The following is a 12,150-nucleotide window of genomic DNA, read 5'->3' on the forward strand; positions in this document are numbered from 1 at the left end:
TTAAGGTTGAGAGGGTAAAAGGCAGATAGAATGGAAATGCATGTCATATTTTTGCTGAATTTCCACAGGCAATTTGAACGTGTATGATAAAAAGGACTTCCAACTTCAGCCTTTCACTTTGGGTGGTGCGGCATCCACGTTTTTCTATGAGAGGAGGTCAGAAGTCACTGTCATCCTGTCCTCATCCCAGGGACAGCTGCCTCATCACCCCGGCTGTCCTGTGGCTGCACCGTGCCCCCACACAGGGCGCCCGCACACGGGACACGCACACAGTATGCTCACAGAGCACTTAGTGACAGACGGCAGGTTGGATGTGTAGGCACAGGGACTTCATGTGGGGCTGCAGGCCTCATCACAACAAGGAGCCCCCAGTCTTGTTTGGCCCACATTTTCCCTCATCCGCCCCTCGGAAGGGCCGGAAGCAGCCATTTCAAATATTAATACATTTAGGGAGAAAAGTGCAATGGTAGACTTGGGAGCTGAGGGATCTGAAGGAGGCTCTGAAGGAGGCTCTGCTTCCCAGAGGAACGCAGCCAGCAAGGCTTGGGGGGGGCCTGTCAGACGCAGAGGCCCATGTGAGCAAACATGAGGGAGACCCCTGGTGCGTGCAGTGCGCCCCTCCAGATGCAGGCACCCATAAGTGGACGAGGATGGGCCAGGAGCTCGGGCTCCACTTCAGCCCCACCACTGGCGAAGCAGAGGACAGCGGGCAAGGGACTTAAATTTGCTGTAAGTTTCTGCTCCCACTGATCAAAGATCACAGATGTGCAAGCTTTGTTTTGAGTAATGTAACAACAGAAATTGCCTACCAACAGGGCAGGCTGTAAAAAATTCTTTTTGAAATACAGTCTATGCAAAGTGCGTTATCTATCATTATTTATAGTGGCTAAGGACATTAAATGCTTTCACATGGAAAAAAAAAACAGCTGCCACTTTTGTATGGCAGAACATTCTAGATGTATCCACTTTACACAAACTGGGCTGTGCAAACCGTAACAGCAAGGCAGAGGTCACAGGGAGGGGAGGGGCAGCACGGGGGCTGGAAAGAGAAGTGCTGAGTAAGAATAACGGAGACAGAGATGGAATGTCAGATGGACAGAGCTGGAGGACTTTGTGGAAACACATTCCCGCTGGTGAGGAGGCCCGTCATATTGGGAGGCCCTCACCAAGTAAGACAGTTCCCACACCCACACCCCCTCATCCTGACCCTGATCAGCCAGTTTCCTTCTGTGATCAGGGATGAACGGGTAAGGAATATTCTGGTAGCTATGAGAATGTATGAACAGACTGGCATTTGTGATTTGTAAACAGAAAAGTATTCCCAGTTATTTCTTTCAGCAAAACCATAAACTCAAAAATCTCTATCCTGAAGGCTGCTGCCCAGGGCAGCACAAGGCAGGCAATGAGTGTGAGACCCCACAATGCAACAGACCCTTACAAAACCCCCACGGCCACACACCCTGGATCCCTCTGCCCTCCTGTTTCTTCAGGAAAAAACCCAGAACGAAAATGTCGGAGCCCCAGGGGCTGAAGAACAGGGAGAGGTGGCCTGCGGGGCTGTCCCATCATCATCCCCGCACCTCAGAAGCACCCTCAGAAGCACCGTCGCACTGGAAAAGAATGACACGCATTCCACCAGTTCTGAAGCCAGATGTCCTCACAACCGAAGCAGCCCTATTTGTGCTTGGGCTATGACTTGAGGGTAATTAAACTGTCAAAACACCCTCCCTACCATTTCCATTTTCTCTCAGTTGGTGTCATTTAGTCACTGCAGGCTGACAGACTTAATACAGGATTGAGACATGAAAACGAATAGTCAGAAATCCATAAATGAACTCACCACAAATGGCTGCTGGAAAGGAAGAAAACTATCTGTCGATGGGAAAACTGCATCTACCTCAGTCACAACATTAAGGAAATCATTTTAAAAGAAAACTTAAATCACATTAACACCACAGATTTCATTGTTGACTGTCCTCTGCAATCTCTATGCGTCTGTGGGATTCTCTAGTGGAACTCAGGACCATTTTTTAGAGGCAGGGTCAAGCTATGTTGCCCAGGCTGGAGGACAGTGGCTACTCACAGGCATAATCACTACAGTCTTGAGCTCTTGGCCTCAGCCCATCCTCTCACCTCACCTGAGTGGCTGGGACTACAGGTGTTTGTCACTGGGCCTGGCTAGCCTCATGACCATTTCACAAAAAACATTATCCAATGCTCTCTTCCCTAACTGCACCTTGATGGTCTTGCCGTACCAGCAAACTGTCATCTTGACTATGATCTTTAGTGGCCATATAATATTCCACAAAGAAGATGGACCATAATTCAATCATCGTTTCCTTTGGAGCTCCCTTAACTATCCACTTGCCACATTCAATCACAGGGGCACCACACTCAGCTGAGGCCACCTCCTGCCAGCCAGCCCCTCCTTCCCCCAGGCCTACAGTGCTGCCTCAGCCTAGGCTTTTCCATTTTCTCCACCCTACAGTTCCTAAAGAGGAGGGAGGATTCTCACCCACACCCTCCACCTGTGTGAACACAGTAGCTGGAGCTAATTAGCTCACGTTTTCAGAGTGAATGAACGAATGAAGTGAATAAACGAATGAAGACAATTTTTCCTCTCTACCTAGGAGAACATGTAGGTGGGACCCTGCCAGCATCCTGATGGGGAAGGATTTGGGGTTGGGCATTTAAGGAGCTCTGACTTTCTGCTGCTGCTGCATCTTGGCTGATACTATATGCATAGATTACATAGAATGAGAAGTGCTTTTCTGCAATCCGTTTCATTTTGCAGTTAAGGTGCTGAGGTTTAGAAGGGACCGTGGCCTACACTGGGTCTCACAGACCTCAGGCCTCTTAACTCCCTGACCAGGGCCTCTTCCTCAAACCACAGCTACTCCACACTCCTCCCACTTTTCAGCCTCTGCACAATCCGGCCAGGCCCTGAGCCCTGCGGCCAGCAGCTGCAGCCTTTGGGTCCTGGTTCCTGGGCTGGCCTTGGAGCCCCACCTCTGAACCTCAGCCTCATGCTGACTTTGCCAGCCCCTTTCCACCACGTTCAGAGTCCTGCCCCAACCCACACCAACCCCCAGGACCACGATGCTGCCAATTTCCTCCCCTCCCCGACCAGGAGCCTCTGCAATGCACAAATTCTCTGCTTTCCCATGCTCATCAGTGATGCTTGTCCCAGCAGGAGTGCCATGCGAGCCCCCCTGCACCCCAGAGTGTGAGCCACTGCCCTCCCCTAACACAGTGGATGAGTCTGGGTCCTCTAAATCCCTCTGCTTTTTCATCTTCGTTAATAGGCACCCCACGCCTAAACCCACTTCCCCTTTCAGACCAGCAGAGGAGAAATGAGGCTCTGCCGAAAATTCACTAACACCCACCCTGCTTTGTGCAGATGCCTGCACACCTTGGCACTGCCCGGGCAGCCTCGGGCATGACATTTACCCTGTGGACCACATGGGACATTGGGATCCCTCGGCTCCTCTCTCTCCCTGGACTGCCAACCTCTGTGTGGCCCTCCTCAGTCCCCACGCTCCCAGGGCCCACGCCACACATAGTATGGGATCTGAGCAGACAGCTGCAGCAGGGTGATGCCACCCTCAGGGGAGGTGGGTGTCCAGACCAACAGCAGGCAGGACCCTGCTGACCCCATTCTTGTGTTCACTATTACTCTGTCTAGGAAGCAGCTGAATTCTTCCCAAGCTCAGCACTGTTAACAAATGATCCGGCCCTGGACCTGGCAGGGAAATGATGGAAACTGTACACTCCCGGGAGCCCTGGGAGCCTACTTTCATATGACAGTCTGGATATCCTGGGATCAGCCACACCACTGCAGGCCGCAAGAAGTGTAAAATGAAAAAGCGATGGCAAACCAAGTCTACATTTTGGTCAGAGAAGATGCGCTGGGACCAGCAGCCGCTCACTCTAGGGAGCTGGGGGCTTAATTATTCTTAATCCAAATGGCTCTTCTGTGGGAAGCCTTCCTGGAGTTGTGCACCAGATGGAGTCTCCTACCTACACGGTTTCCTAGCATTCTCGACTTTCTCTCCCTTGCACTCATGATGGTCACTCACTATAGAGCTGTTTGTGCCAAAGCTCACACGGGTGCTGGAGCTATGCATGCAGCGGTGACTGAGGGCGGGCGTCCAGGCTGTGCGGTGTTCTGAGCTCCTGCAGGCGCCTCAGCAGGTGTGCAGTAAATATGGACCAAGACAGCAATTCAGGCAGGTCTGTGCTCCAGGCTGTGACTGTGGTTGTGATGCATCGCGACCCTGGTTTACCAGGCTGCAAACCTGGGAGCTCCTGCAGTTCACCCAGCCTGAGGACGAGGGCCAGACAGGCATGTACTTGGTGCCTGAGACCATGAGTCCTGTACACAGCCCCGTGGAGAGCCCAGTGTAAACGTGGAGGATTAAAGCTGGTAAAGCCCCTGGCAGGGCACCCAGGGAGAAAGTGGAGGATGTGAAGCCGCCAGAGACAACTTCACTATGGGCGCAACACAGAGCGGCACCTTGGAGGAAGGTGCACCTTGGAGGACGGCATCTTCCAGGCAGATGGAGGGTGTGTGCAGGCCTCAGTGCGATGCAGGACTAGAGAGAGGAGGTCACTCAAACTGGACACAGAGTAGCGGGGATGGGTGTGAGGAAGCTGTGAACGTGTCCTCGGTCCTCAGCTAGGGACTCTGGACTTAACACTGTCAGCCAGGTGAGCTGGCAGAGACCCTGCCGCAGAAAAACAGCACGGCCGATGTGCTTCTGTTTTGTTTTTTAAGACCCTTCTGATAGCCAAGTGGAAGACAGAGGAGCTGGCGGAGACCAGTGGCCAACAGGCACTGCACTAGGGTGAGATAAGGGATGTGGCAGATCTAACGGCCTGGTTGTTGGAGATTCTCCCAGACAGATGGGGTGGGGGTAGACAGGGTGCAGGGTTCTGCAGAACAGAGGGATGGGGCCAGAAAGGAGTGCACATAGGGATGCATTCTCCCCTCGAAACCCTGGCATGCCAGGGTTCAAAAGAATTATGCAGCTACAGGCACAGTCTCAGCACCTCACCTACTCACAAGAGCCCCAGTTCACATGAGCGGTAGACTCTGAGGACCACAGACCAGGGACATGTAGCCTTCTGCACTGGGGGCTGTGGGGCCTCCCATGCCAAGTGGGGCAGGGGCTGCTCCTCCCTGCACTAAAACGTCTCTGACTGATCCAGATGAGACCCAGTGAGTGACGGCTTACGTCTCTCATTTTACCAGACATTTGCACTGTAACCTCTGATACAGCACAAATCTGAAACGATTCAAATATTTCCAAATATCAAAGACTAAAATCCACTTATGGATTCAAAATAGTACTAACCTGGCTGAAAGTTTAAGGCACAGCTCCCAGTGAACTGCTGTGGAAAATACATTTTATATTTTTCTGAGCAACATTTTTTAAAATAAAGAAAATTCTTTCTGAAAGGAAAACCCTGTGGAGTATCTGGTGGAAGAAAGCTGTAAAAGAACAAATACGCAAATGACTTTGCATCTTGATAACAGCCTGTTCTCTCAGGAAAACAAGAGAGAAGATAATTTTCTCCTTTTATATTCAATCCCTCTACTTCTCTCCCATTTAAAAACCACTTTATTGATGTCTGATTGACAGACAAAAAGTTGTGCATGTTTAAGACTACAACCTGATGAGTTTAAAGACAGGGGCACATCCAGAAAGCCATCGTCGCACTCTATTCCATAAACATCTCTATCACCTACAAAAGCTTTCTCTGCTCTTCTTGTTGTTACTTTCATGTGATAAGAACATTTAGCGTAAGACCTACCCTCTTAGCAAAATTTTAATTATACATTATAGTTATATTAACTGTAGGTCCTACACTGTACAACAGATCTCTAGGACTTATTTTTCTTAACTGAAACTTTGTAAAAGCGAAGGCAACCACTGCTCCTAGAACTGACCACCTATCCACAGTGTGCAATCAATAGAGTCCCATCCCCAGGCTCCCAGGTGGAAACTGTGGCTGGGAGCAGGGCGGCACAGACAGCAGCAACGCCCCTCTGCCCAGCCTCAATCTATACCTGGCCAGAAGACCAGTGCTCTGATGAGCGGAGCCAGCCCAGCCCTCCAGGACCCTTGGCTCCCCGCTGTCATCAGAGAGCTCCCTGGCCTGTGTCCTGAGGGAGTCCACACCACCCACCACAGTATGTAGGAGTTTTAGATGGCTAAGGCAATGTTTTACAAGAATTAAGAAACAGCTAATTCATTTTGACCCTGGGATGTCACTTTGGGTGATATGCACTAAACAGATAAAATGTGACCTATACAAAAACATCTATTGCTACAGTCTTTGTAAGTATCTGGAATACTAGTAACCGCACAAAGAATACTTGTTGAATGCATGAATAAAAGGCAAAACATGAGAAAACAAAACAAATTATCAGCAATAATAAAATAAGCAAATTACCGTTTAGTAACATAATATCTAGTCCACAAGCATTAAGAATGGCAGGGGTATTACCGCTCCTACACAGAAATTTATATGTGAAATAATGTTTAAGGAAAAAGGCAGAGAGCAAATAATATGCTTATACAAACTGCATCACATCACGTGCATATGTGGCACACTGATAACTGTAAGAATATGAGGCGACGGGTGTGCGATATACCTTACGTTTGTTATCTGCACAAATGCACAATGGAGCTGGTCATCAGAACTAAAAAAATGAATAACACACCTGAGCTCTCTCTTCTGGCACATTCTGCAGCAGTACACTTTATAAATGTTGGCAGAGGACACACACTGCGGGGAGGAGAGACAAGGACAGGGCTGGCTGACCTGGGCCGAGATTTGGGGGCTGCCTGGTGTAGGACACATTGAAGGCTGGCTCCTCAATCAGCGGCGGGGGGTACATGCGCCTCCGGATGAAGAAGCCGGCTCCGCAGCAGAAGAGCACGCCCATCATCAGGAGGAACCTGAGGAGAGGACAGACGTGAGGGTGGTGCTGGCAGGTGGGGGCCCTGAGGACTCGGCCCTGCAGCTCAAAGGCCTCACGCACTTCTCGGGGGTCCAGGACCAATGACTCCCAAATGCACAGATCAGAGGGCAGAGGCATAGTCACAAGGCTCGCACCTCAGACTTGGTCCTCTTGGGCCCATTTTACCCAGGGACATTCCTCTAGTGGAAGGCACCAAGTAGACGCTTGACCTGCGGCCTCTGGGACAGCCCCCGGTGAGGTCACCCACACAGAAGCACCGTAAGTGAGCTCTGTCTCAGCTCAAATGACCAGCCAGTTTCAAAAAGCTCATGCAGTCACTTTCCTGTCCATGGCTCTGACCTCAGCTCAACATTTTAGTTAGAACAGGAGATGACATCTAAATCCTGTCTGAACGCCATGGCCGATCCAGCCGTGGCCTCGCTGTCTGTCTCCCTGTTTTCCATTCTGCACTGTCAAAACAGCAAGGCAGAGCACATTTATCCTTCCAAACCATGTCTCCATGATCACATGAACACCCACAAGGAAACAGAAGTACCCTTCCTGGAGCACACCTTAATTATAGAGAAACTATGGGAACAGAAATACAATCAATAAAAATAGAATCAAGATAAATACAATCAATAGAAATAAAATACAATCAACAACAGAAGCAGAGCTGAGCGCTTTAAGGGTAGCACCTCTGTCCAACCCATCTGTGAATTCTCATTGACTATCACTTCATCAGCATTCAGTAAATGACGGCAGAATGAACCAATGAATGGCTTCCTTCCATTCCTCATTTGCACTATACTTTTTGTTTCTAGAAAAAGAGCAGAGTCACTTTGAGAAGAACTAGTAATAGACAAAACTGGCAAACTGGCAAACTCTTGCCCATCTCTGAACTGAAATTATGAGGGGACCCCTGGAACCATCCAGAAACCATGCAGACACCCACACGATGAGGGCACCTGCTGCCCTGTGAGGATGGGCACGCAGCAGAGTGGGTCACGGTCAGTGGCACCAGTACACATATAAAAGAACCTTAAGAGTGTACAATAAAGCCTTTGAGAATATTAATGTGACATTAAGTGGAAGGTCTTCAGCCAGTCCAAAAGTATTTACCGGATAACCTTGGAAGGCTGAGTAGGGAGAAAAGCCAGAGGCACGAGACAGGAATGACTCAGGAAAGACTGAAACTGTGGCCTTGTCATCTGCTGTCTAATTCATTATTCATTCAGCAAGTCATCTTCAGGTGCCTGCTATGCCCTATTACCACAGTGATCACGGCAGAGAGTAGGCAGGTGAGGGCCCCCCACGCCCCCTGCCGACACTGAGCTTACAGAGGAAGGAGACAGATACCAACCTATACAATTATTTATCTACAACCTGGTAAGTGCTAAAAAGGAAGAACGAGAGATGCAAGAAGAATTTTGTGTGTGTATGGGTAAAATATACATAAATATAAATTACTGTTTTAATCATTTTTAAGTGTATAATTCAGTGCACTGAGAGATCTGAACAAGGGTATCTGTGGTGGTGAGCAAGACTGGGAACGCGCATTTTTTAGTGACAGCTGGGCTGGGCTCTGAAGAATGAGAAGAGATAAGCTGAAGGGGAGGAAGGGGCATTCTGGGTAGAAAGAACACAGTGCAGGTGCTGGGGCCGGAGAAGCCTGGAGCAGGAGGCCTGGAGGCTCAATCCCCATCATGGGTGGAGAGAGCAGCCATGGGGAGCCAGGAGATCCAAACCATTCAGGAGTGTGGCAACGTAAGGCTTAATGTGCTTGGCATCAAGAAAACTCACTAAGTTCCCAAAGGGAACGGCTTCCTCTCCTAAAACTGATTTCCCTCAGGTGGACTCAGTGACAATCTTACACTCAGCACTGAGTCCTGCTGTTAGTATCTGGGTAGAAATATACAAAGCACAGAGAGGCTGGACGTGTACAGGGTTTACTTTCTCAGCGCCACTGGCCACTTCCAAGAGACCAGGCTCCCTGGATTGAAAAATGCAGAAGGCACCTGAGATCTTGGTCTTGTCTAAAAGATAAGCTAAAATGTCGGTTCCACTGCCAACAGTAGTAGGAACATTTTGTTTTTCTAGACAAAAGAAAATGACATTGCAGCTCCCACCTTAGACTGATGGAAAACAAGCATGAGGCGAGGCTGGAATGGAGTTACACGGGATCCACCTCACCCCTTACAGAAATCATAGTCTGCTGGAGAGGAGGCATAAGGCAAGGTCCGGACAGAGTCACACAGGATCCACCTCACCCCTTACTGAAAACATAGTCTGATAACTTTTTCTGTTCATTTATGTTTATGTTAAAAATTTATTTCAAATAATTTCTGGTAGAGATGAGGTCTCACTATGTTGCCCAGTGATCTCAAATTCCTGGCTTCAGTGATCCCCCCACCTTGGTCTCCCAAAGTGCTGGGGGTACACCCAAAGTACACCACTGCACAAGGCCAAGAACTTATTTTAAAAGAGAGAAACTAACAAAGGGGCAGAAGAAAGCGTTTCTAAAAACAAGGAAAAAGACGCGGCAGGGTGTTGGCTGGGGGAGAGGAGCAGTAGTAAGAAAGGCAGTTCTTGTAGTGCTGGGGGTGCAGGCTGGCTGTTCCCTAGATGTCCTCTTTGGTTGCTCAACAGGTTTTGGAAGCTTTCAAGGGGATTAAGAGAGGAAGTTTGTGCCTTTTTTTTAACATTAGAAGTTACCTGGTTACTTTAATTCAATTTGTTTTTTGATTCCTTCCCCCGACCCCCCAGACCCAAGTGTAGCAGTTCTCAATTCTGCAGTCCCAAGGACTGGTGCAGCTACTGTGCAATTCCTGCCCAGACCCACTCAGGACTCTGCACAGGACCCTGCTGTGGACTCACCCGCAGTGCCACCTAGGCCAGTTCTCACTCAGGCCCATTGTGCTTCCTGAGTCCACTCAAGGGTGCCATCAGTCCACCTTCTCTATTCTTGATGATTCCATCCAGACCTCCTTGGTGAAAAGATCCTCAAGATCTCAGAGTTGGCAAGAACTCTGAAGGCATTCTCCTTCAAAACCTTTTTTTTATGGTCAGGAGACACCTTCAAATGTCGTGGGGCCCAGGCGGCAGAGCAGCCCCTCCCTCCCATCCTGCCCCTTCCTCCTCTCCACCAAATGCCCATCCTCACCACAGAAGCTTCCCATCACCTTTCACACATTCACTCTCCTTACGCTCTGGCCCTGCAAGGTGCAGTCCCTCTGCCCCAAACGCCCTCTCTGAAGACCCAGTCAAAAGCTTTGTAGCCTTCTCCAACTTTTCTAGCTTCAGAAGTTCTGCACTCTGGCTTTAAAGTATCCACACCTCATTATCTGCTTAGATATCATCTTCTTCAGGAGTCTGCCTGCCTAAGGCCCTCTCCATAAAACCCCAGCACAATGCCTGGTGCTTATCAGGCCCGACGTTAATTGAGACAGAAAATTCATGGGGTGGAACCCACGTGCCCTTTGTATTTCGGGTGAGGCACTGCACGCTCACACCCCCAGGTGCTCCCTGGCTACATCGCCAGCTTGGAACCCTGTGTCAATCTCAACGTTAATGACTCAGCCCCATCTTCTGGCATCTGGCACTCAGACCTTGCAACAGCCTGACCATGTGCGATGCGACTTGTGGGAGTTTCTCCAAATGGGGCCCACCAAGTCATCGTGTGCTGCCTCGCCAAGGTGCCCTGCCTCTGACAGGTGACCCTGGCCAGCAGCTAGGAAGCACCTGGCTGCCAGTGCAGGTACAGCTTCTAGGCAGCCCGACAGAAGCTGCCAGGCCCTAACAATTCAGCTGGACTTTCTCAAATTTCTCTTCTTTTTGATCATACAATGCCTGAACACTGACAAGCTTTACAAGCATTCTCATGCCCTCATCATCATGCATCTGGTGCTTTAGACCAAGCCAACATCCTCACAAGCCCATTCACAGTTCAGGGTTTCACACTCCAGACGGTTCACCTTCTTCCACCCCAAGGTCCCGGGAGGAGGATCTGGAGGGAAGGCCTGCCCTGAAGCTGGGCCTTAGCCCCCGACACTGGGCCCTCCCCATCTCTAGTACTGGCCCCCTCCATCTGGAGATCCACACAGAGCCATCAACCTTTGGACAGTCTTAGGCTACAACAATTCTTCTTCTGTTACAGAGTTTTAGGTATTGGCACCTCTGCAGTGTGGGGACCTGATACCAGCTCCCTTGTTAGTGGGGGTACACCTAGGTGGGGCTTACCGGGCTGGTCCTAAGGGAGGCCTGGCCAGCGGCTGTAAGGTCAGGTGAGGCCAAGGAGGTGGTGAGGTGATCATGAAAGAAGGCATCACTATTAAAGAACATCCTGGTCACATAACAGGTGGAGTCCCCACTCCCTACAGGCTTCCCTAATCAAACCCTGGGCACAGGTGTTAAGGGAGAAAGACAAAACCGCACAAAAATTCAGATGGCTGCTGTCACACGCTCAATAAGGTCTTAAAGCCTCAAAAGGTCAGTACAGTCAAAATCTTAACATCATAAAAAGGCTGGCGTCATGCAGCGAACAAACTCTAACCCTTTTCGAAGTTTACTAAAGGGCATCACCACTGCATGGGAGAAGAGGAGCAGGTGGGTGCAAGAAATGCTGCTTTGGTTTATAAATCCTTTCCCACATGTGCTCTGCCACCCTGGCATCTGAAGCAATACCTGTCATCTCGAGTCCAACAGATGCTTAGGGCACTCCAGCAGGCATCCCGAGGCTCCCGCCCACAGGAGCTCCCCCGATGGAGTGCGTTCCCACCCTTCCAGGATGCTGCAGGCATCGCTTCAGTTCCTGCTGAAGGAGCAGACTTTGGACTGCTCCCTATGCGCCCCAGAGGAGCTGGGTGCACGCTGCCTATCTTGAAAGTGAAGAGTCAGCCAACACAAGATGGATGGGGAAGAGTCAGGGCAATGAAAACTTGATTGCCCGCCAGTCTCAGTTGGGCGATTCTCTGATCCTTCAAGACAACCAGCCTTGGCTCCATTTCAGAAACTGGCCAAGGAACTGCTGAAGGATGAGGCTGTTGTCCAGCCACCTTCCCAGGAGCAGAGCTCTTCTTCCCACCCCCAAATCCTTGGAAACGAAAACAGACTTCCCACAAACTCCGTGTGTGCAACTGCCGGTTATGAAGCCAACCCAAACATACCCATTTTCCTGACCA

The 12,150-nt window shown here is 49.9% G+C and overlaps 1 protein-coding gene across 1 annotated transcript in view; it reads right to left on the bottom strand.

The window, feature by feature from the left end:
- VOPP1 (VOPP1 WW domain binding protein) overlaps positions 1-12,150 on the bottom strand; it is a 104,650-nt gene that overhangs the window by 12,605 nt on the left and 79,895 nt on the right. The window contains exon 4 of the mRNA XM_003895970.5: positions 6,832-6,968. Within this exon, the coding sequence (XP_003896019.3) occupies positions 6,832-6,968 (137 nt within the window). The remainder of the gene's footprint in view (positions 1-6,831; positions 6,969-12,150) is intronic.

Source organism: Papio anubis, chromosome 4 (assembly GCF_008728515.1).
Source record: "Papio anubis isolate 15944 chromosome 4, Panubis1.0, whole genome shotgun sequence".
In the NCBI taxonomy this organism is placed as follows: domain Eukaryota; kingdom Metazoa; phylum Chordata; class Mammalia; order Primates; family Cercopithecidae; genus Papio; species Papio anubis.